At 36.7% G+C, this 26016-nt stretch overlaps 1 protein-coding gene across 2 annotated transcripts in view; it reads left to right on the top strand.

Annotated features, from left to right (window-relative positions):
- The window catches only part of Psf3 (DNA replication complex GINS protein Psf3), a 30348-nt gene extending 7431 nt beyond the window's left edge, over positions 1 to 22917 (top strand). For both annotated transcript variants that reach the window (XM_090368904.1, XM_090368905.1), the window contains 2 exons: positions 4379 to 4647; positions 22587 to 22917. In XM_090368904.1, the coding sequence (XP_090225030.1) occupies positions 4379 to 4647; positions 22587 to 22841 (524 nt within the window). In that variant the 3' untranslated portion in view covers positions 22842 to 22917. The remainder of the gene's footprint in view (positions 1 to 4378; positions 4648 to 22586) is intronic.
- Positions 22918 to 26016: the final 3099 nt, after the last annotated feature.

The following is a 26016-nucleotide window of genomic DNA, read 5'->3' as shown; positions in this document are numbered from 1 at the left end:
GTGAAGTTTTCTTTTATTTCCATGGCTAAATGATATACATGTCTTAATGCCATCTAAATTAATATACATTATATTGTGAATAAATTTACATTTTTTATGAACTATGACTTGAAAATATTTATATATAGTTACAAATAGAATAAAATATGAATAAAATACAAATATTTACAAAATATATAATATAATTATATTTTGTAATTTGGCCTTACTAATTCAGACTATCTCTCCTTTAGTTTGAATTAGTGAGGTTCTGTAGACAGAAGCAGGCATTTTATCCATGATCCATTGTAGTAACTTCTGTACAGAAAATACTTGAAAGCATGGGCGTCCGCAGAGGGGGGCAAACAGGGCACTTGCCCCTCCCTGGGATCGAGTAAAAAATTCCACAAATTATAATCGTAAAAGTGATTGAGATATGTAACCTTATACCCTCGGCCATGGGACGCTTTGTCTGCCTTAAAATTTTATTAGGGGTTGGCTAGTTTCGGCCCTCGGCGAGGTAACCATAGAACACGTGTTTTATCTATTTTCAGCAATAAAACACGTGTTCCTGTTTTTGGTTCATCGACTGATATTCCCCAAACTTTACCAGAAGTTTTGGAACATTGCGACTATTTCCCTTCTATTAATTCGGCAATAACTATTGGTATGACATTACCTGTACCATTGAAAGAAGTTTCAGCACCTTGAAATGTGTGAAAACGTGGTTAAGGTGTCCACTATCTCAGAAAGTCGCCTATAAGGTTTATGTATGATTAGTGTGCACAGGAAGAAACTAGAAGAGGAAGCGGTAAAGAAGAAATTTATTGAAAATGTCATCAATAGGTTTGCAAGCGATAGACGGAGAATTCAATTCTTATACGATATGTGATTATTGAAATTATTATTATTATCTGTATATATATATATATATATATATATATATATATGAAGTTATGTAAAAGAATATAAGAAATAGAAAAGGAGAAAGAGTGACAGAACAGATTAATGCCATCAAATTTATGATTGTACATTACATTTGTCTGTATATAACAATTTTTTAGTTAATTGTAATACCAACTCCAACTAGATAAATTGGAGAATTTAGCATAAAAGTATTAGGGGTGCAAACTACACTCATTAGTTCAAAGGGCCAAGTTTAGGTAACCTAAGTTGGACTTCTTTGTTGTACACTATAAACACATAAAATAAAATAGTAAAATTAAAATGATAATATAGCTAATTATAGATATATGGATACATTGAATGGAATGTTAACTAAGGCTAGCTCCACTCAATATATCCCACCAATAATTAGCTGAAGCTATCTATTTGCCAGATGGCAAATGGCAAACAGAAATGAGTATAGTTTGCATCCTAATACTTTTATGCTAAATTCTCCAATTTATCTAGTTGGTATTATAATTAACTAAAAAAAAAACTGTTATATATATATTAATTCTTGTTTCCTTTATATTTTAAATTTATATACATTATGTATGTGTTTTTGTATTGATGCAATACTGTATTCTATAATATACTTGTTTAATTTCCCCCCCCCCCCCAGAAAATTTTCTGTTGACGCCCATGCTTGAAAGGGTGCCATTTCTTAAATAAAATGTTCAGAATCAGTAAGAATGTTTAAATTAATAATTTTACATTACATTAGAAACCAAGTAAAATGGCACTAATGACAGTACGCTACTGCAACAGGATCTAGAAAAGTTGAGCAGATGAGCTGAGAGGTGGCAACTGAAGTTTAACATTGACAAATGTGAAGTACTGCATATGGGTAACAGTAACCCCAGAGTAACATATCAACTGTGTGTTATTACATTCATGGTGGTAGAGAATGAAAAAGACCTGGGGGTAATTGTGCAGTCAGATATGAAGTTTTCTGAGCAGTGCAGACAGTCTGCTAGAGTAACTCATGGTGTCTTGTCAATGATATACAGGAATTTTTCTAGCGGGGATAAGATGATTACCCTTGTATAAGGTAATGGTCAGGACACACCTTGGGTACTGTGTACAGGTCTGGAGACCTCAATGCAAAGTTAAATCAGCATATTTTAGGAAGGATGTAGAGCTGCTGGAATGAGTACAGAGAAGGGCAACAAGACTGGCAAATGGAACGAAGGGTTGCTCTTACGAAGAAAGGCTTAAGTTCTGCAAATTTCAGTGTCTGGAGACTAGGCACCTGTGAGGTGATCTGATTGAGTTGTATAAGGCCTTGAATGGTTTGAGCAAGCTCAATGCTGATGGGATTCTTCCTGTTGCCCAGATTAATTGCCTGAGCGGACATTAATTAAAATCGAGGGAAGACAGTTGTAGAATAGATGTGCAGAAATTTGCCTTTAGCCAGAGAGTGGTTGATTGCTGTCGTTGTGGAAGTTGACAGCTTGAATAAATTTAAGGCAGAACTAGACACATGTTTGCAGTGAATGAATGGTTGAAATGGGAAGGGGTTTTTTTTTTTTTTTTTTTGGCTGATGCTTGTATAAGCTTGTTTTCTTGCATCATATGCCTCTGCTAATGCTAATAAAAGGAGCATGTAATATGCACTGAGTTAGGTTTGCATTTGCAGCATACCCTTGCATAGGAATCGACTTGTCTGTGATGCTGGTGCAGGGTCAAAATTAGGAACAACTGATATAAGATTGTAGTTCACACACGTGGAAATCATTTTTCATACTTGCAAAAATGGGTTAGTGTCAAGATCTTTCCAACTTCGAATGTGGAATGATTATTGGGGCAAGATATGCAGGTGCCAGTATCTCAACAACAGTCAATATGATTGAGTGCTCCCATTTTTGTGTTGTGGTTAGCACTGTGTCTTATCTCATAACACAGTCGCAACACAGCAAGATGGCCCAGCTAACCACTCAGTGCAAAGTAGGAATAGCAAGATCGGTACCCACATTGATTATGCACCAGACATTAGCTCATGTAGGCTATGGCAGTCGACTGCATCATGAATACCCATGCTCTGTACAAGACACAAGAAACTACACCTTACATGAGTAGTTCAACACGAAACACTGGCCACATCAACATGTGGAAATCTGTCGCCTGGCTGATGAATCCCATTTCGAACTCTATAGTTCTGGTGGGCATATTCATATTTAGAGAAAGCAACATGATAGCATAACACTTGGGTACACTGTTGGCTATAGGCAGTGGTGTTATGGTTTGGACTGTTTTTGTGGCATGCCCTAGGTTCTCTAATCACAATTAATCAACAGCTCAATGGGAATGACTATCTTTCTATTGTCACCAACTAAGTACACTACTCCCCTTCATGGTGAGGCACCTCCGTAGCCAGGTGGGCAGGAGTGGCAGTGCGTAGCACACACTTCTTGATTAGACCAGGGTTCGATCCCGTGACCACCAAATACAGAGGATGCGGAAAGGTCAGGGAATGGCCACCACATGTCCCCGGAGCAATATGGCCTTAGTTGTTAATGCTCCTAAAAACCAAATAACAAACAAACAAACCTTCATGGTGATAGTGCATCAGACAAGACGCCTCTGTAGCCAGGTGGGCAGGAGTGGCAGTGTGTAGCACATGCTTCTTGATTAGACTGGGGTTCGAGCCCGTGACCACCAAATACGGAGGATGCGGAATGGTCAGGGAATGACCACCACATATCCCCAGAGCAATATGGCCTTAGTTGCTAATGCTCCTAAAAACCAAATAACAACAACATCCAGACAACTGGCATCTACCAATAAGACAATGTGCCATGCCACAAGGCTTGGCAGGTTGCTAATTTCAGGAACATGACAATCAATTCTTTATCCTCCCATGGCTGCCCAACTCAACTGATCTAAACCCAGTTGAGCATGTTTGGGATCTATTGGAAGCAGTTGATTAACATTACGACCATCCACTAACATGCCGACCGGGCTAGCCGGGTGGGTAAAGTACCTGCCTGGCAACCCAAAGTCGCGGGTTCGAATCCCGCCTCGGGCTTTGATCCCGGGCTTCGGGATCAAAGTACTGCAAAAACCTTGGGAAGTGCATTATGGCCACAGAAGCCGATGCACCAACAACTACCAAAAAAAAAAAAAATCCACTAACATTGTGTGGGCATTACTTACTGGACACATTGTGGAATGCATGGGTGGTACCACCACAAGGCGCCCTGCAGCACCTTGTGGATGCCTTGTCAAGATTTGTACAGACTTTATTACAGGCAAATATGGCCCATTAGTTATTAGGTAGGTGTTAATAATGCAAAGCCAAATCAGCATATTTTAACAGGTCTACCAGATAGCTATCAAAGCAACCAAGTTGCATTTCTGTTAAAATGAGAAACACTTAACCTCTACTTTTCCATGCTTATATAATTTAATCAGTATTTTTGAGCCTTGTTAATGAATCCATTTTTCTTAATAGGATTTCTAGATCCTTCTGCAGATAGTCCTGATATACTTCCTGGTATCAAAATGGATATTCCCCTTTGGCTTGCTCACACCTTATATAGTCGTGGTATAGTTTCGATTGAAATTCCTAAAGTATATAGGGAAGCCTATAGAGAAATATTAAATGCTGATGCCACTGTTGTTAATTTGCACAAAATGGGTCCATATTTTTATCACTTTGGATTACATCTCATTAAATTTCCTCATCCAGAAATAGAAGATATTATGAAAATTCTCCTTCAGGTAATTCCACTTTCCTCATACCTTTACATAGATTTTTTTTGTTTTGTTTATGTAATACACTGATGAATATAAATAAGTACAAACTTTTATTTTATTTATTTTATTTATTTATTTTTTTTTTTTTTGGCAATTCCAAACATAAAAGGTTGTTTAAACATTGTAATATTTTTATTGTTAACATCACATTTGAATTTGTGTAGGTTATAAATGTTAGGAAATAAATATTTACCAAATAACCAAAACACTCATAAAATTGATGTTATCCTGGTAAACAAGAATAGAATTGCTGGCCAGTGGTAAAACACAGCTGGCTCTCTGGTTATTGTTATCTTTCATATTTTCTGCATTTGTACTCCTACACTGTTAATGCTATCAGATCTTAATGGTGCTCTGTCACGAGTTAACAGTGTTGCAAAAGTAACAAATTATAATAATTTGACTATTTTTTGCTCTACCTTTTCCACCTCCCGATCTGCATGAGCTCTCTAATTCATTAGAGCTTGCATTGCCTCGTTCATTGTTTAGCAATAGTAAATAAAATAAGAAACTTCATATAGACATTACTCATTGGAATGTCTTTGCTATCATGCAGAGAGCAGTATTTTTAAGTAGTATTTCATTTTTGTTCAGTAATTAAAACTATCAATGAAAGTAATTTACAATATAAGAACTTTAGAGAAGACACAGATTGTTAAAGAAGCAGAGAAAGGTATGAAGAAAGATTGTGACAGTACCGTGGAATTTGGGACACCAGCCAGTACATTGAAAAATAAAAAATTTGGAAGAGATGTTGAATTAGATTATAGCACATAACACTTTTCATAGTAACAGGGTGAGAGAAATAATAAGTTATTTTCATACTATAAGTTCATTTATCATGAACTTATACTATTTACTATTCATAGTAAAAGTTCATTTATCTGGCACCCATCTTCCAGAAAACTGGAGCAAATAGCATTTTTCATATTTTTCCATCATAGCACTTTTGATCCAGAGCTGTCACCTCCCTTATAACACTACATTTAATTACCTTGCAAAAATATCATTACTATCTGTCATTGGTTGATGCCGCTTTGCTTCATAATTTCCCAGAATTGCTTGTTCACTCATGGTTCACCGCTATTAGGAATGCTACTGGCTCTAATAATTGATTGCCGATGTACATACTTTGAAAGCTTGCTGATCTCAAAAATTTAGGAATAATTGCTTGGTTTTTCAGTTATTATTATAAAATCGTTTCAGCGTTCTTTCAAAATGGCTCCAAAAATCATACTCATTACAAACTGGAGAAAAAAGGAAGAGGAAAAGTTGTGCTCATCTTAACAGAAAAATTTGAAATGACAAGAAAGGAAAGGGAAGAACTGCAATGCATTGATGAAAATATTTAATATTAACTCAACTATATCTAATATCAAGGCATAGAAGGCTTATCCTCTAATATCTGCAATTTCTGAAATCAGTAAAACATTTGAGCACAGGCATATTCTTCATAAGCCAAGATTAGAATCATATTTTGTATATGAAAGTTATATGTAGAATTATTTTATTTATGGCCTAAATGCATAAAGTAATTCATGTTTTGACTAATGAAATATTTTATGAGACTTATACTATCCTGCAGAAGAATTCAAATAACTAGAAGAATCTGTTTTGTAGTCATTTTGAGACCACAGTATGATACTTTGCCACCAACATAATAAGTTGGTCACTTGTAAGATGTAAAATTAAAATAGAAATATTTGTTTTGCTAAAATAAATCCAGGAAGGGCAATGGAAAGTGAGAATTAGCATTAATGCCCTTGATTAAGTTAAAGATAGTAAGTATTAAGATTGGATATTTAGTTTTAATGTAAATAAGGTTAAAGTTTGAAGAAACTGGATTTAGGAATGGACAGTTTTAGACGTGAATTAAAATGGCGGCTAAAGGTAAACAAGTAATTTAAATAATAAAGAGGACAAACAGAGATAACGCAATGACTAAGAAAGAAGGTGCCATTTGAGAACAGGAATGAAAGAGTTGCTGAGGGCAAGAACAATAGCACAGTGAAATGGGATTACGAAGCATCTCTTTTGATCTAAGCCACTGTTAGGAAGTAAACAGGAAATTAGTGGACATCCAGTGTTCACATCAAAAAGAAACACCATCAGGGTGACTGATATTTGGCAAGTTGGCCATATTCAGCAGAGAAAAGTGTGAACACGAAAATGAGCATTTTGTAGGTGACCGGCAACATGAAATGGCCATACTGCCATGTGAAAAAAAATAAGAAATTTCTAGAGAAGGGTTGGATTGTGCACTAGGGAGACAGCTGGGGTGAGTTGTTTTAGCAAATAGGAAGGAATGAAAAAATTAAACAGTATGGGGATTGACTGGAGTCCTTGGGGGAGGCGTTCCAAACTTGAGGGAAAGAGTAAAGTTTTGGGGGAGTAATTTTGAGCAAGTGTCCATTCTGTATCTGACTTCCCTGTGGTCAAAAGGGTCATGAGTTTTCGGTTTGAAAGAGGAGTAGATTTTTTGTTAGTCAGAGTTCACATCTCATGGTAACAGGATGAAGAAGAAAAAGGGAAAAAAACGTGAGAGAAAGAAAGCCTGGTCCAGCATCGGAAGGCAGTGATAGGCCGTGAAGGCGGTGGTTAAGTTTAAGGTTAATGTAAACGTGCAAGAAAGAAAGCCTGGTCTGGCATCGGAAGGCAGTGGTAATGGCCAGTTGTGCAGATAGGTGAGCCAAGAAGAGAAAGAGTCTGGTCCGGCATTGGAAGGCAGTGTGCCCAAGAAAAGGAAGAAAGCCTGTCTGCCTCAAAGGAAATTGGAAGTAGCAGCCATTCCAGAATGTAAGTCTGTTCCTTTTCTTTTTTTTTTTTTTTCTTTTTTTCTTTTTTTTTTTTTTTTCATGAATCCTGAACTCAAGGACTCATAACATAGTTCTGTAAGGAATTGAGTGATATTCCTTCAAAAAAAAGAACATTCCTGTTGTATTAGGCAAGTAAGTTACTAAGGTTGAGATAATTTCTTATGAATGTTAAGGATTATGAAATAATGTAAGGGTGGTACAGGGGTAATAAAAAGGAAGTGATAGTATAAAGGTAAAGAAATTATATTTATAGGCATAGTATTGTAAGGATACGTTAACCTATATCATTAATTTAGGCCAGGTGCCAACACAAGATATAATATATCAGATGAGGTGTAAAGAGAAAGAAATTTTATTTAGAGAGAAACCTCAAGAGTAAAGAGGGATGACTAAGATTATAACTAGAGAGTAAGTAAGGTAGAATGAGTGATTTGTAGTAAATATTACTGATGTAAGTTGTAATAAATTTCATGGGTTAAAAGCTAAGAGATCTAACAAAGTAATAAAAGCTGAAATGAGTTTTACTGATGATAGTGATAAAAATTGGTAATGGCAGAGAATGATTGAGTAATCATCGAAGACTCATATTAAGTAAAATACAACTGATTCAAACTGATGTTAATAATTTGTAAATTGAGAATAGTTGATTAGAGAGAGATAGAGTATGGTTCAAATATATGTAAATTGGTATGCTTGCATGTAATTATTTGTTTCTTTTATGTAAATGCTGTATATAATGTTCATTAAAGGTTTTTGTAAATAAATGTGTGTCTTTAATGTTTTGTAACACCCACTTTACACACCCTAGAATTTTCTGAGAATTGCAGTCAGATTTGCATAATGTGGGGGGGGGGGTTTGAAACTTCAGTAGGGTGGAAGTGATTTGCATTTTGTGGTCTGTTTGAGATGTCAGTAGGGTTCTAAAATCAAAATAAATAATAAATTAGGAATTGCAGTTAATAACATTTTTAACTATTCCCTTCCCTCCACATGCTTAAACAAGTTTTGCAGGATAAGTTTTCAAGCCATTGTCTTCATCTTCATCAGCCTTTTACCAGTTCACTGCAGGACCATCAGCCACCTCCTGTTAGATATTGGTCATAATTACCCAAGCAAATCAGAAGTTTTGGGGGATTGTATGAGTAAAAAAAAAAAAAAAAGTAAAGTGCAGCCATTATCAACCCACTGCAGGATGGAAGCCTCCTCAACAATTCATGCTGAGGGAAATGGACCATAATCTGCCACGCTGGTCCAGTGCGGGTTGATGAGTATTACGTCCATATAAGCGTATCTCCAGACTGGGTTATATGTTATGCAGGCTAAACAAAAATGCAAGTTTGGTCCTCCTCCAACTGAGAAAACAATCTGAGACTGGCTACGGGAAGAAGAAACCCTACTGAAAACGCCACTGCAGAAGAAGGCCATGAGAGGCAAGTCAGCAAAATGGCCTGATTTAGAGAGGGAATTGAAGATATGGATTGAAGAGCAAAGGGCAATTGAAATTCCTGTGTCCACAAAGATGGTTCAGCATGAGGCAAGATTTTTTTTTTTTTTTTTTTTTTTTTTTAGGAGCATTAGCAACTAAGGCCATATTGCTCCGGCATATGCGGTGGTCATTCCCTGACCTTTCCGTATTTGGTGGTGACGTGCTCGAACCTCGGTCTAATCAAGAAGCGTGTGCTACGCACTGCTGCTCCTTCCCACCTGGCTACGGGGGCGCCTTGAGGCAAGAAGAATTGCTGATGAAAACGAAATTACTGATTTCAAAGGAGGACACAATTGGTGCTTCAGGTTCATGAAACGGAATGGACTAAGCATGCATACACGCACCAGACTCGCCCAAAATATGCCTCAAAGCTATGAGCAGAAGGTCCTTGAATTTCATCGTTTCGTCATTCAATGTCGAAGATACGTCAGTTTGAGTTGGGACAGATTGCAAATATGGACAAAGTCCCCCTTCAATTTGATGTCCCAAGTAACAGAACTGTTGATAAGAAGGGGGTGAAAACTGTAACTGTGAAGACAAGTGGACATGAAAAGAGCCATTATACAGTTGTTCTAGCTTGTTGTGCCGACGGAACCAAGCTGCCTCCTATGCTGATTTTCAAATGCAAAACAATGCCAAAAGAAGACATTCCTCGAGGAGTGATTGTCCACGTTCATGACAAGGGTTGGATGGATCAGGATGGGATGAAGATCTGGTTTGAGAAAGTTTGGAGCAGAAGACCAGGTGGGCTCTTACGCAAACCTGCCCTATTGGTGCTTGATCAGTTCAGGGCACACATAACAAAAAATACAAAGAAGATTGCTGCAGAGCAAAAAAACAAAACTTGCTGTCATACCTGGAGGCTTGACATCCCAGCTCCAACCACTTGATGTCAGCATTAACAAACCCTTCAAAGCTGCCATGAGAGACGAATGGAACCAATGGATGAAGTCTTCTAGGGACAATTTGACACCAGCAGGAAGAGTGAAGAAACCAACTATAGGAGGAGTTTGTACCTGGGTGAAAAGATCCTGGGATAATATCAAGATTGAGATCGTTGTCAAGTCATTTAAGAAGTGTGGCATTTCAAATGCCATAGATGAAACTGAGGACGAGGCAATATATGAAGACAGTGATTCGTCATCAGACACAGATGAGGACAAGCTAATGGATGGGAGTTTTGACAGTGATGAGTTGTATGAATTCTATGATGAATAAAACTTGAGTTCAATAACTTTATGTAATACATTTTTTTTTTTTTTTTTTTTTTCAAATTTCGGGCCCCAAAATTAAGGTGCGTCTTATACATGGGGAAATACAGTAACCCAGAAAAGTCCGAAATGTTTTAAAAAACAATTCATTAAGATTAGTTGTACCCTACCCGAGCCCAAACATTGTTCATGTTACCCGGCCTGGGCCCATGCAGACCTCTACAACCAGGGCTCCAAATATATATATATATATATATATACACCAGTCACAGGCAGTTAGCATTAACAACCTTAATAAATACATTTTTAGCCTTCACCCACCACAAATTTAAAAATTAATAAACAGATAATTTGGAACTTGCTTTTATCTTTCAGTAATAAAAGTAAGCTACGTATTGAAAGGAAAATGGTTGTGACAGCATTTTAATCATTTCAGAAAATGACGTGTTAATTCAAAATTATCCTATCTGATTTCATTCTTGAAGCCAGTTTTAACTGTCATTCCACATCACTGGCACCTCCCAGTAATGCCATGTCATCAGCCAATAAGAATGCTACTTAACTGAATTTAGCAGTTCCTCCCTGTATTGTATTAAGCAATGGATGTGCCTTTTTGAAATTGATAACTTGATATACATCTCTGTATTTCTTGAAAATTCAGACATCTAAATTCAATATATTTCCTTATATTTTCCTTCCTCTTTCTTCCTCCATAATATGGAAACCATGAGGGTTCATATGAGTGCCCTGGAATATTGATGATTTTGGTCATTATATGTCCTTTACTCTACTTATTTTCATTGTGCTAAATTTTTATTACAGCCATATATAAATATGTTCATATATATATAATTATATTACACATAATATATGATGAAATTATGTGATTTTTAAAATATGGTAAATATTCTGTTATCACAACATGAATTTATTTCTGTAATTCTTGTGTGTTCTTAGCATACTGTAAATTATCTGGTTCATAAATCAGTTAAAGTTGAAATAAGATGATTAAATTTTGATATCAGATAAAGTATTGTAAAGTTTTGTCATAAATTTTTTATTGAGCTTGTTATATATATATATTTTTTTTCATGTCATATTCCTGACAACCAGAGTCTAACTTCTCTAACAACTTTAATATCTGCACAAAAAAGGTGCACATACTCTCTCTTTTTTGCTAATATTTTGGAGCCATGATGGTGCACTGTAAATGAGGAACACTTGCTGTTAGCTGCTACAATTTGTGAGTTTCCAGTTTTCCCTCTCTCACGAGAACACTGAAAATACACTTTGGTGACAGGCAAATTTTTTCTTGTCTGTTAAATTGAGGGTTCGCTCTATATCTAATTTATTTTTCACTTAATTCAATTTCATCGAGTTTTTTTTCTTTTTTTTCACAGTATGCAAATTCCAGTTCTGAAGTCAGACAATCTTAATAGTTCTGATCATCTCATCTGATTTCCAAAGTTGCTTTCATGATGCCATCTATAAAAATTATGTATACTATTAGTTGAAAACATGGGAGAAATGACATCATATACTGGAAAAATGCTTCTATTACATACACATAAATCAATGAATTATGTAAAGTATATTTGAAATGGTCTTGAAAATCATAAATATATGAACATACTGAGTTTAAAAATTTTGTAGAAGGCTTAAATGCTTTGCCATTTGTTTAAACTGAATGTTGAATGAAAAATGTACTATATTTTGTTTGCATGTTTATTAAGAGAGGAGTTTGAATGATCTCGGAATAAGATTTTTTTTTTTTTTTTTTTTTTTTTGAGTGATGTGAAAAGTGGCAAAAAGGAGCTTGTTTTTGTAGCATGTGTTACAATAACAGAGGGAAAGGCTATAGAATAAAAATTAGCATCAGTTAGCCTTATATTACAAGGAAGACATGGACGTTTGCTGTGATAGGATAATAAATACAGTGGGGCCTCGACTTAAGATGACTTCAACATCCAATATTCTCAGGAACTGATATACCTTCCATACAATCTTTTATATTAAGGACAATGATGTTTTCAGGAGTTGATGGGTTTCCAATATAGCTGGAATGATATGTGGGTGGAAATTTTCAGATGTGTGGCACACAGAACATCACTCGTATGATTGTTCTCAACCAGTTAGCATCTTTGTTATTATTCAACAAACATTCCCACGTGCTACAGTACTTTGGAGAGTTTCTTTATCTCCTGTTTGATGCACTTGTTCCAGGGGTGTATTCTAGGGTTGTTAGAGGGGGGCAAGAGGCATTCTAAAAAAAAACTCAAAAGCCTGGTCGCCATGGTCTCCCCCCTTACAATGATACCTTGATACGCCACTGGCTTGTTCAGCGTACTTTTGTTAATTATGCGTAATTACAGTAATTTAATTGTGGTTTTTTAATTTGTTAATTAAATAAATTGAAATTAAATAACCATGGCTCCTAAAATTAAGAATAAAATTTCTATTAAAGTGAAGTAAGAGATGATTAAAAAACATGACTGAGTAAAAATTAGTACATGAGTATGGTTTCCTCAATCGACCACTTCTACAATACTTAAACAAAAGGATATTCTAAAGAGCATTAAAGTTAGTGATGATCCTAGATCGGTGCAATAGGGAAGAGACTTTATTGTGGAACTGGAAAGGCTTTTGTTGATATGGATTAGGGAAAAGCAGAAGAAAGGGTGATGCAACGCCTGGACAATTTATCTGCGAACGTGCTAAGCAAATCTATGATGATCTGAAATTTAAAGATCCGTCAACCAGTGGCAGTGCTTGTATGCCTTGAAGGCCTTAAAGCCAGCAAGGCTGGTTCAAGCACTTCAAAAAAAGGGGTGAATATCAAGTGTTGAAAGGCATGGAGAGGCATCCAGTGCTGATTTAAAAAAAAAAAAAAAAAGCACTGGATACTTCTCCATGAGGCCTTTAAAATTGAACCAAGAATTTGTTGATCATGAGGGTTATCTTACCCAGCAGGTTTTTAACATTGACGATACCAGCCTTTTCTGGAAGCGAATACCCAGGAGAACGTACATCGCTAAGGATGAGGCTAGTTCACCTGGACATAAGCTTATGAAAGCTAGGCTCACTCTCCTTTTGGGGGAGGTGCATTATGGCCACAGAAGCCTATGCGCCAACAACTACCAAAAAAAAAAAAAAAAAAAAACTCTCCTTTTGGGCACCAATGTCTTACTAGATTTTAAGCCGAAGTCTTTGCTTGTGTATCACTCTACCACCCCAGAGTATTTAAACAACAAAAGTTTGATAAAGTCATGCTGGAAGTGTTTTGGCACAGTGACAAGATGCCTTCAGTGAATGGACCCTTGAAGTTTTCAGTCCTTCAGTGCAGAGTTACCTTGAGAAAAATAGGCTTCCTGTGAAGGCACTATTCATGCTGGATAATGTGCCAGGCCATGATCCCAACCTTGTTCAATCTCTTGAGACACAATTTGACTTTGTTCAAGTCAAATTTTTGCCACCCAACATCACTCCTTCAACCAATGGACCAGCAAGTGATTGGAAACTTCGAGAAAATCTACACCAAGAAAATTCGAAAGTTGCTTTACAGCAACTGCTGGTGAAAATACTGTCACCCTCAAAGATTTTTGGAGATTGAAGTTCATCATCTTGGACTGTGTGAGGCTGATTATAAGTTCTTGGAATGATGTTTCCACAAGGTGCTTAAATTCAGCCCAAAAAAACATCTGGCCTTTAATTATCCATAACATTAACAGATTTGAAGATGATGGTGCTTTGACAATTAAATTGTCACTCTTGGTAAATCAATGGGTCTGGAGATTGACGAAGAGGATGTGGAGGACCTTACTGATGAGCATGAGCTAACAACAGAGGAGCTACAGGAGTTGGAGAAAATTAGAGTGACACTGAAGAGGAAGAAGAAGACACTCAGAAAGTATCAGCTGAAGAGTTTAAAACTGTCATTTCTTGTTGGGAGCATTTAAGAGAAGTGGTAAAAAAACACCTCAACATTGAAAACACTGAACTCGTGATGAGCAAAACGGAAGACAAAGTCATGTCTTACTCCAGGAAGCTACAAAAAAGTTGTCAAAAACAATCCACTTTGGAGAGTTTCTTTGCCAGCAGTGACAAAAGACTGAAAAGACATCTGATGCCTGATATAGTCCCACCATCACTATGCTGCCATTGATTTCATCATCTGTGCACTTCAAGTTTAAGGCAAATTTAAGGTAACTTTTTTTTTTTTTTTGTTTTGTTTTGTTTTTTTATTTTAAGATGTTTTACGACTATTAAATAATTTTTATAAAACACTCATTTTTAATGTAAAAATGAAGTATAACATATAAGAAATACCTACTTCATGTGTTGTTGAGGTCACCTGTCAAGAGTTTGGAATGAATTACAGGAAATCAACGTATTATTGGTTTCGCCATACAATGGGTTTTATGGAACAAATTACTGTCAGATGTTGGGGCCCCACTGTACTACAGACTGGTTAGCAAACTTGAGTGGTAGGGAAGATCTTACCTCTCATCACTGATTCAACCTCTTAATAACGCACAACATTCATTGTGGTTTTGTTAAGGAAAAATGATGTTTAACTAACTTAGTAAGCTATTTTGACACAGTTACTACAGCTGGATGTAGGGAATAATTTCAAATAGTTTATTTGGATTTTAGCAAGGTATTTGACTCAGTCCCTCATGAGAGCTTATTGTATAAGCTGTAACATGTTGGAATTGCTGGAAAAATTCTAAGGTGGATTGCTGGGTGGCTGCAGGGCAGAAGGCAGAGAGTTGTGATTAATGGATATTCTTCAGGTTGGTGTAGAGTCAGAAGTGAGGTCCCCCCTGGATCAGTTCTTGGTCCACTGTTGTATGTGAGGAGGGAAGTAAAAGTTTGTGTTTTCTTCCTTTTTTTCCCCCCGACCAGTGTAGCAAAAGCCTGTGGCTTCATTGCACTATATGGCTATTGCTAGTACAATAACCACCTTTATTGGATTGATATTCACTGACACTTAGGTAAAATAATACCTTCATAATTAGTCTTAATGGTTCAAAGCATTCTATCTCTCACTGCCTCCCTCAAAATTACTCCATCAATGAAGAAATGTTTCTGGAATTATTCCATCAATTCCAGAAACATTGCTTGCTTTTAGGCTCAAATGTTTTTCTAATAAACAATAAACTGCCAAATATAAGAACAGAAAAACTGCACTACAATAAAGTTTGTAGTGCTGTGAAGGCAACACTTAGTGTATGTCAGTAGTCAGCTCTTTGGCAGTCGCTTGTTAATGCTACGTACTCAGTGATGTTTGATTTTTAATTTGACCATATTATTATTATCATTAGCTGTATGGTGCAAGGAAGCCTGAGGGTTTTGCTGCACCAGCCAAAAAAAAAAATTCCAAGTTACCCTGAGAGAGAGAGAGAATGTGTGTCAGAAGTAGAAGGTAACCACCAAGGAAGAGAAGAACGATGATCTGTAGCTCAGGATCCTGGATGTGCCAAGCCCATACTCACCAGATGAGCCCCCGGGGTTAATCATGTGACCTTCTTATCAATCATCTTTTTTTTTTTTTTTTTTTTTTTGCCCTTGTGGCTTCATTTGTATACATTTTTATGGTTTCTCTTTGTTTTGGTTGCTTTTTTCATGGATATATATTTTTACAGAGGCTTTTTTTTTTCTTTTTTTTTTGACATAACTTTACTCCTAATGAATGAATTTTGCAAAATTTTATATTAAATTAAAATTGGACCAATAGAAATCTGGCAATTAATATTATTTTATTATTTATTTATTTATTTATTTTTATTTTTTTTCATACAAATCACCTAGGCTGTCAATATATTGTATTGGAGCACTAGATATATTTGCTGCAATGGGCAAGTGGCTGATGTGCAGAAAGTGTTCTCTGTTCACACATGAAATTCATTGCTTTTTTTTCTCTTTTTTTTAAAAACTATCTTATTGCATTTGCGATAATACCGATAGTTGGAATTCTGTGTTTTCCCATTATTATGGTGAAATGTGTACTTCCCCTTTGCTGAAATCTGCTCTTCATTTCTATATCTAAACTTCGTCTCACTTGCGTGTGCCATGTTAGTTTCAATTTGTGTGTGCCTTGTGCTTTGTTATTGATTGACACATCCTTTTTACTATGTTTTAAATTTTACTATCCAAAAAAAAAAAAAATGTCAGCGAACAGAAAAAGTGAATTTGAGTGTAAAAGTTAAGTTATGAATTATAGAAACGTACAATAAATTAAACTTAGGCAATACGTCTCGAAGGGGAGCGGCAGTAAAATTAGTAGCGCCTCAGTCATCTTTATCAAAATTATTAAAATCACATCGCACAATAAACATTGCAATCAGTGAAACCTGAAGAAGGAAACATGAAGAGAAATTCCAAACAGCAAATGAAGCTCTGTTCATTTGGCCAGCTCATTTAATGCACCAATCAATTGTAGCATTCTTCTTCAAAAAGCTAATGATTTTGCTGAAAAACTACACGAAGGGTTTAAGGTAATGGATGGATGGATGGCTGGAAAGATGGAAGGAGAGACATGCTATTGTGTGCAAAAAACTTCATGGAGGAAAAACAGGATTCTGATGGTTCTGCAACTGACACCTGCTTGAAAACCTCTTGGCAAACTGTTAAGTATTTATAATCCTGAAGACATTTTTAATACAGATGAAACAGGGTTGTACTACAGGGCTACCCCAGACCATTGCATGATTTTTAAAAATTCCTCTGTGTCTGAAGGAAAGAAGATCAAGGACAGGATTACAGTTCTTTTAGCATGCAACGTGATGGGAACAGTCAAGACGAAGCCGTTAGTTATAGGCAAGAATAAATCACCTAATGTTGTAAAAGAGTAAAACAGCTGCCTGTTGAATATGCCAATAATGCCAAAGCTTGGGTCACAACTTCTTTATTTGAAGGTTATCTTCGTAAATGAGAGTAATTGGGTAAGAAAAACAAAACCATTGCATTGGTTTTGGACAACTGCTCATCCAAAGTTGACTTTCAAAAACATTGAATTGGTTTTTCTACCTTCGAATGCCATGTCACTGATTCAACCTCTTGACCAGGGAATAATAAAAACCTTTAAGACCTTTTATAGATCGGATATGAGGCGAAGAATCATCCAGTCTATAGACGAGGGTTTGGGAACATCATCCGATATCACAAAGCAGATAACTGTTCTAGAGACACTTTATATGACAGTGGGTGCCTGGAATGAAGTATCCGAAACCTGCATTAGCATCCATTTCGAAAAATGTAGTTTAATTATTCATGATGGTTGACTAAGTCACAAATAGATGTGCGGAAATTTGCTTTTAGCCAGCGAGTAGTTGATTGCTGGAACAAACTTCCGTATGTCGTTGTGGAAGTTGATAGCTTGAGTAAATTCAAGGAGGAACTGGATAAACTTTCAGAGGGAATAGATATGTCAATTTTTTTTTTTATTTTTTTTTTGGCTGATGCTACATAAGTTTGCTTTCTTGCATCACATGCCTCTACTACCACAATGATACTGATCATGTTGAAAAGCCTAAAGACATGGGTTGAACAGAAGTTTAATGATTCGGTGGACATAGAAGGTGATCTACAAGTTATTACAGCTTCAATAGATGAAGAAATTGGCCAGTCTGCTACTGATAATTTTGCCAAGGTGTAGGAGGAAAATGAAGATTAACCCGAAGGAATTCCAGTTACAAAATGACAAACAAATGAAGCTATAGCTGTCCTGAGGAGAACGTTGGAAGAAACTGGTGCAAGTGATCATGAATATAGACTGTTATACAATATTGAAAAATCTATAAATAGACTTTGTAGTGGTAATTTAAAGCAATCTAAAATAAGTGACTTTTTAAATTATAATCATATTACAAAGTGTTATGTTTAATTAATATGTATATTAATTAAGCTATGTATGTAAATATAAATTTATGTTTTATTTTACTAACCTGTGGATAATGTTCTTCCAATTTCGATGTATCATTTAACTGGTAATAAAGTGTAAACTTGTGCTTTATATCTTTATTTTTATAGCCTCTGGTATTTGTTGATTTTTGCTTATTGGAATTGCCACTTATTAGAATCAAAATTCAATTTGCAAACGTGATCACTATAACCGGCACTTACTCTGTGTGTAATCACGAATTATTACTACACTAGAACATCAGTTATCCGAACCACCGCCATTCCAAAAAAAATTTCAGTATCTACCTACTTCTGCACTGGTTGTAATGCTGAAATATTACTCCCTCTGCTTACTGCGTTTAATTTATTGATTGATTGTATATGGAAATTGTAGGACTGTACTTGGAGTACTGTCTTCAGGTATAGAGACCTCCTCTAAAAAAAAAGAAGGTTATTGAGCTTCTTGAAAGGGTCCAAAGGTGGGATTGCGTGGTGAGATTGACGAAAGGACAATCGTATGAGGCAAGACTTGGATTACTTGGGCTACAGAGCTTGGCAACCAGGCACCTTTGAGGGGGTAATAAAATGAATGAAGGTGAAATTTTCACTGTTAGCATTACCAGAGGCATATGATGCAAGAAAGCAAGCTTATGCAGCATCAGCCAAAAAAAAAAAAAAAACCACTCCCATTTCACCCCTCCGTTCGTTCGAAATACCTGGCCAGCTGAGCCTTAAATTTATTTAGGCTATGAACTTCCACAACAAGGGATGGAAATCTGTTCCACCAACCAACTACCCACTGGCTAAAGGCAAATTTCCGCACATCTATCCTACATCTATCTTTCCTCAATTTTAATTTATGCCCTCTCAAGTGATTATTCTGAGCAAGAGGTAAAATCCCGTTAGCATTGAGCATGCTCAAACCATTCAAGGCTTTATACACATCTATCAGATCACCTCACCGGTGCCTAGTCTCTAGATACTATAATTTGCAAAACTTAAGCCTTTCTTCGTAAGAGCAACCCTTTGTTCCATTCACTAATCTTGTTGCCCTTCTCTGTACTCGTTCCAGCAGCTCTACATCCTTCTTGAAATGAGGCCTCCAGACCTGTATACAGTACTCAAGGTGTGGCCTGACCATTGCCTTATACAAGGGAATAATCACCTCCTTATCCCTGCTAGAAAAATTACTGTATATCATTGACAAGACACCATGAGCTACACTTGCAGCCTGTCTGCACTGCTCAGAGAACTTCATAGCTGTCTGCACAATTTCCCCCAGGTCCTTTTCATTCTCTACCACTGTCAGTGTAGTACCACAGAGTTGATATGTTACTCTGGGGTTACTGTTTCCCATATGTAGAACTTTACATTTGTCAATGTTAAACTTCTTTACCATCTCTCAGCCCATCTGCTCAACCTTTCCAGATCCTGTTGCAGCAGCATACTGTCAGTAGTGTCCTTAACAACCCTGCCAACCTTTATATCGTCTGCAAACTTGGACATTAAGCTTGATATACCATCATCAATATAATTTATAAATACAGAAAACAACATGGACCCAACTGAACCCTGAGGGACTCCACTATTAACATTAATCCTCGATGAGCAGTGTACATTGATTAATTACCACTCTCTGTCTTCTCCCCCCTCAACCATTCCTTTATCCATAGCAGCAATTTGCTTCCAATGCCACACTGCTCCAATTTGTGCAGCAGTCTTCCATGTGCAACGGTATCAAAAGCCTTTCTAAGATCCAAATAAATAATATCAAAGTTATTCTCTGCATCCAGTTCTTTTGTGACTGCATCATAATATCCAATCAAATTGGTCAGGCAAGACTTTCCCTTAACAAAACCATGCTGTATCCGAGCTATAACTGAAGTCTTGTTAGTTATTTAGTTATATATTTGGTTTTTAGGAGCATTAGCAACTAAGGCCATATTGCTCCGGGATATGCGGTGGTCATTCCCTGACTTTTCCGCATCCTCCATATTTTGTGGTGACAGGCTCGAACCCCGGTCTAATCAAGAAGCATGTGCTACTCACTGCTACTCCTTCCCACCTGGCTACGGAGGCGCCTTGAAGTCTTGTCTAGATGATCCTGCAGTGCTTCCTTAACCAGTGCCTCTATTAATTTTCCTGGGCCTACCGGGCTAGCTGGGTGGGTAAAGCACCTGCCTGGCAACCCAAAGGTCGTGGGTTCGAATCCTGCCTCTGGCTTGGATCAAAGTACTGCAAAAAAACTTGGGAGGTGCACTATGACCACAGAAGCCGATGCGCTAATAACTACCAAAAAAAAAAAAAAAAAAAATTTTTCCTGGAACAGAAGTTGAACTCACAGGTCTATACTTACTTGTGTCAGCCTTTGTGAATTGGAGTCACATTTGCACATCTCCGGTCTATGGGTACCTCCCCTGAGTCCAAAGAAGCTCTCATAATTATGGCTAAGGGTTTGCTTACTTTTTTTCCTGCCTCCTTTAATATAACTGGATAGATCCCGTCCGCCCCGGATGCCTTTTTTGTGTTTATCTTCAACAATTTCTTCCCCACTTTCCTCTCAGTTATTACAAAATCATCTAGCTCACTGCCCGAGTTTACTTCACCTCTGGCATTCCCCTTCCTGAATAACTCCTCATGTGCGAATGTAGATGCAAAATACTCATTTAGTTTGTTAGCCACCTGAGCAGGATCATCAACAGTTGAACCATCAATATTCAGTAGACCAATCTGATTCATTCCTTTCCTTCTACAGTTTACATAGGTAAAGAACTCTTTTCTGCGTTTCTTTGTATGTTTTGCCAAAGGATTTCTCATAATCTGCCTTTGCCTGCCTAATCTTCTTTGTGACTTGGTTATAGACCAGCTTATATCTATCATAGGCTTCCATGTCACTCATTAGTTTAAATGTATCCCATACATTTTACTTCTCTGCTATATGTCTCATTAGTTCATCTGACATCCATTTAGGCCTAAACCTTGAACAATATTTCTTAGTTGGTATGTAAAGCCTAGTAGCCTCCAAGATAAAGTCTTTGAATGCTTCCCATTTTGAATTTGCTGTTGGTAACATCATCAGTTGGTCCCACTGTATAGAATTTAAATACTGTCTCAGACCATCGTAGTCGTGCCTTTGCGAAAGCAAAAACCCTTCCCTTTACCCCTGATGGTAGTTACCTCTTTGAGTAAATCCCACTTTAGCACACTGTGATCACTGCCACCTAGTGGTTCCTTTATCTGCAGATTCTTAATGCATGAAGAATCCCTACTGATAATCAAATCAAGAGTATTACTCTCTCTAGTTGCCTCCCAAACATGCTGATGTAGAAAACAATCATCCAATAAATCCACAAAAGCCTTGCTAGTGTGTGAGTGACCAGCCCCCAAATTCCAGTCAATATCTGGGAAATTAAAATCTCCCATTATAAGACTCTCTGATTTACTGGCCCACTCTGTTTCCCTGTACAATTTCTTATTATACTCATCAGAGTCATTAGGCCTATAACACACTCCTACTCTCAATTTTGATCTCCCAATGCTTATGTCACACCAAACTGACTCAACACTGCACTGTCCAGCGATGTCGATTGGTTTCACTTCCTTGGATTTTATTAGTTTCTTAACTAATAGCATAACCCCTCCTCCCTTCCTATCCTGTCTATCCTTTCTGTACACATTGTACTCCCCAAATTCCAGATCTGCATTCCTTATATCTGTGTGACACCACGTCTCTGTTATAAACAGTGGGTCTGTAAATTCAAATTATAGAGAAAAGGTTTAGGCTAGATTGTGGAAAGTTTCCTTTTAGACAGTGAATTGTTGATTACTGGAACAAGTTACCTCTTAAGGTAGTTGAGGCTGACATTTGAATAAATTCTAAGTTATACTGGATAGTTACCTGTGTGAGGAGGAAAGCACATAATTTGTCTATTTTCTTATTTACTTTTTACATTAAACTTGTGGTTTTCTTGCACTGTATGGCTACTACTAATATTAATCAGGTGTAGAATGGTCTTACCGGCCCCTAGTATTTTCTCTAACCTGCTAATGCAAGTAACAGTCATCTAGTTTATTTAAAAATTGTTTACCCCAATTGGAGTAAGTAGTGAGTTTCCCTCCCACTTGCTCTAATCAATAAGTGGAAATTGAAATTGCCTATAATAGAACATTCACACTTGCTTGCTGATTCCATCTGCATGTAGAAGCTCTTTTCATTATCTCAGTCTTCCAATCTGTGTCATACCCCATTCTCATTTTACCCTTGCATGCAACTACTTCACACTCACAGATTCTATGCATGAATTGCAGGGAGTCATTTGCATTAATGCAGCTGGTTCCCTGCATTAAACATTAACTTGAAATTAATGCTTGATCAGAAGCAAATGTTTTATTATATCTCATTTATTTAAATTTGAATATTAGGAATGAAATTTTTAATCATAAGTATTCTTACTTTTATTAACTGTTTTCCTTTGTATGTATGCGCAGACATTCAAGGCTCGCTTTCGCAAAATTATGGATTGCTCCCAAAACTCTCTTGGTGAAGATAATGAAAAACTCGTATCTCGACTAGACAGAACAGAGCTTCATTTATTTGAACTAGGGCAGAAGGCACTTCTTGATTTTAAACAGTGGCAAGCCAGAAAGATGGACAAAATCAGTACTGCAAATATGGTTTTAAGTCATAGAAAAAGAAAACGAATAGATGTAGAAACAAGTAGTTCTAAACGCTTTTTAACATAATCCTATTTAAAGAAATGTTGATAGGATTCATTTTCTATTAATGTGTCCAGTAACATGGTACATTAATAGACAGTGGAACACTAGACAGTTTTATATAGTTCTATGACAATTATTCTTTGTACAGATATTTATATTGATATCATTTGTGTATATACATATTTAGAATAAGTTACACCTTGAAAGGTTATCGTGCCTTATCCATCTTGAAATTTTATAACATACTACTGAAGTATTAATTATAAAGATATAATACAGTCATATGGCTACAAGATGCAGCATAAAATGTATATTTAATGTTTACAAATTTGATATATAATGTTAAATGTGATTCATTACTTTATTTGCTCATTTAATAAAGATACTTTAAATTTCTTGTACTCTTCATGAAGTCTTAAAGTATTCAAAATGTTAACATTGTTGCACTTGGTTGTCATTCCTGCAAAGTTCTTGCTTCATAGTCGAAGCTTTGTATGTAGTGTTAGGTCTACTATCTCCACACACTTCCAGCCATATGGCTCAAGATGAGTCTCACAGAAGTTTGCCCAGAATTATTTTTATTTTAAGAATTCATTCTTTTTAGATGCATTAGCATATATGCTAATCTGCTTGTAGTAACTGAACTTCCAGTGTATGGATTTTCATGAAATTTTATATTTTCGTCCTTTTAGAAAGATTTGTTGGCCATCCCAAATTCTTTAAAATTGGACCAATAGAAATTTTGCAGATATTTCTTTGTCTGCCCCTCCACATTTAATAACTCAACTCCCAGTGGATGGATTTTCACACTGTTAGAACAATTTTCAGTACATTCCAAATTTAATTAAAATCAGACCAGCAAAAATCTGGCAATTATATATAAATACACACAAGCATCCATATACCATATATTGTAGTTGAAGCATTGTATATTGCTTGTCGAGATATGCCTGTTGGAGGAATGAATTGGCAATATGGCAGATGCACAGAAACAATTTTTTGGGACATGCATAAATGTTGTTGCTTTTCCCCTCTTTATATATATATATATATATATACTCTGTGCTGCCACTTTATTAGATACACCTACCTAGTAGCGTGTTGAGCCTCCTTTAGCCTTCAAAACAGCCTGAATTTGTCTAGGCATGGATTGAACAAGATGCTGAAAACATTGTGCAAGAATGGAGTACCATGCAGACATGAGTGTGTCACACAGTTCCTTGAGATTCAAGAGGTGCAGGCCTGCAGCAAACAGCCCTTTCCAGCTCATCCCAAAGATGTTCAATGGGATTGAGATGCGTGGACTGAGCAGGTCACTGCAGGAAAGAAAAGTCATTGTCGTGTTCTTGAAACCATTCCATAGTGATTCGGAGTTGTGAACCGGCACATTATCCTGCTGGAAGTAACCATCTGACTGAGGATAAACTGTTAACATGAACGGATGCACTTGGTCAGCAATGATATTTAGGTACGATGTGGCATTCGGATGTGAATCTATGAGTATCAGTGGGCCCAGGGTGTGCCAAGAAAACATTCCCCACACCATAACAGTGCCCCCAACCACCTTGCACAGTAGTCATCAGACATGACAGGTCAGTGGATTCATGTTGTTTTCGCCAAAATTCTGAGCCTTCCATCGACATTATGCATCAGGAACTTCGACTCGTCAGACCAAGCAACTGTTTTCCAATCCTTGATAGTCCAGTGCTAGTTTTGCTGTGCCTACAGGAGCCGTGCTCTCTTGTTCTTCATTGATAACAAAGGTACGCGATGTTGCCGTCGGCTGTTGTAGCCCATTTGCGACAAAGTGCGACTAGTAGTCCATTGCAATATTTTGTTCTGCGCACCAAGGTTGTATTCTGACGTGATGTGTGTCATTGTGGCCCATCTGCTTTCACAATTCTAGCCATCCTCTCTCATCAACAAGCGATTTTCTTCCACAGGAGTGCCGTTGAGAGGATGTTTTCTGTTCGTTACACCCTTGAAACTGGTGCGTGAAAAGTTCAGGAGAACTGCTGTTTCAGAGATGCTTTGTCCAGCATGTCTTGCAAATGCTACTATGCCACTTTCGAAGTCCGTTACATCACTCATTTGCCCCCATTCTTGCTACGGTTTGTATGCTTAACTGATACTAGATGGGTTTTTCTGCTGCATCTATATCCACAACTGTGGTCATGTGACTTGCAATGTTGTGGGACTAACTTTTTGTGTGCACAGCAGGGGTGTACCTAATAAAGTGGCAGCAGTGTGTGTGTGTGTGTATAAAAATTATGAATCATTACTGTTTGGTGATGTGCTTGAAGTGTAATATATTAAAATATATTACATTTCAATCACAATATGTTAAAATATATTATTTTCAAATCCATTAATTAAATAGCTCAGTTGAATTAAATCACTCCTGAACCATATGAAATTAATAATACAGCATATTACTTCTTATATGGTAATTACTACTGTTACCATATAAGGGGGGGAGCTAACTAATTAAACAACAAAACCCTGCCGTTGCCATGGAAAGATCCCTCAGCCGTCCAAGAGGTTGGTGCAATGCTGCTGCTTGTGTTATGCAAGAAAAGTACAGAAGTGAACCCCGAAAGACGGGCAGGCTTCCAAATAACAAATTGACTGAAATCAGAAAATAAAGAATTGAAAGAATGGGAATATCGTATGCATGATTTCTTTAGGGGGGCACCCACACCTGTGGACATCCTAAAGGTCATATTTTCATAGTGTGAACTGCTGAAAAGCAGCCAAACTGCGGGGCCTTCTATACAACCTGTGACAGAACAAACTGAGAGAATTAACTTATCTCATAAAAAACGCAAACTCAGATATAACCTCTTTGAGACAGCTTAAAAAAACCAAACATGTGAAATGTAAATTTTCAGTCAACCAAAAGCTAATCAACAGAGCCAAAATGAATATAAATATGTTAAATAAAATCAAACTGCTAAAGAAAATAAATGAAATGATATTCAATTAATATTGATTAACTAAATGGCAGAAGTTAACTTAAAACCAGATAAAATAAAAAAGAAAGGAGGAGGAGGGCCCAGCCACACTGAAGATCATGTGAAAATTAAGAAGAAATGGGGAAAGAAAAATGAAGTAAATGAGATTGGGCTATGACTATCCATACCAGTTAACTTCAAACAGAAAAAGACAACTATGTGGTATATTTAAACAATAAATGGTA

The sequence above is a fragment of the Mastigoproctus giganteus genome, chromosome 2 (genome assembly GCF_048544385.1).
Source record: "Mastigoproctus giganteus isolate SK-2022 chromosome 2, ASM4854438v1, whole genome shotgun sequence".
In the NCBI taxonomy this organism is placed as follows: Eukaryota; Metazoa; Arthropoda; class Arachnida; order Uropygi; family Thelyphonidae; genus Mastigoproctus; species Mastigoproctus giganteus.
This window is presented reverse-complemented; position numbering and strand designations above follow the sequence as displayed.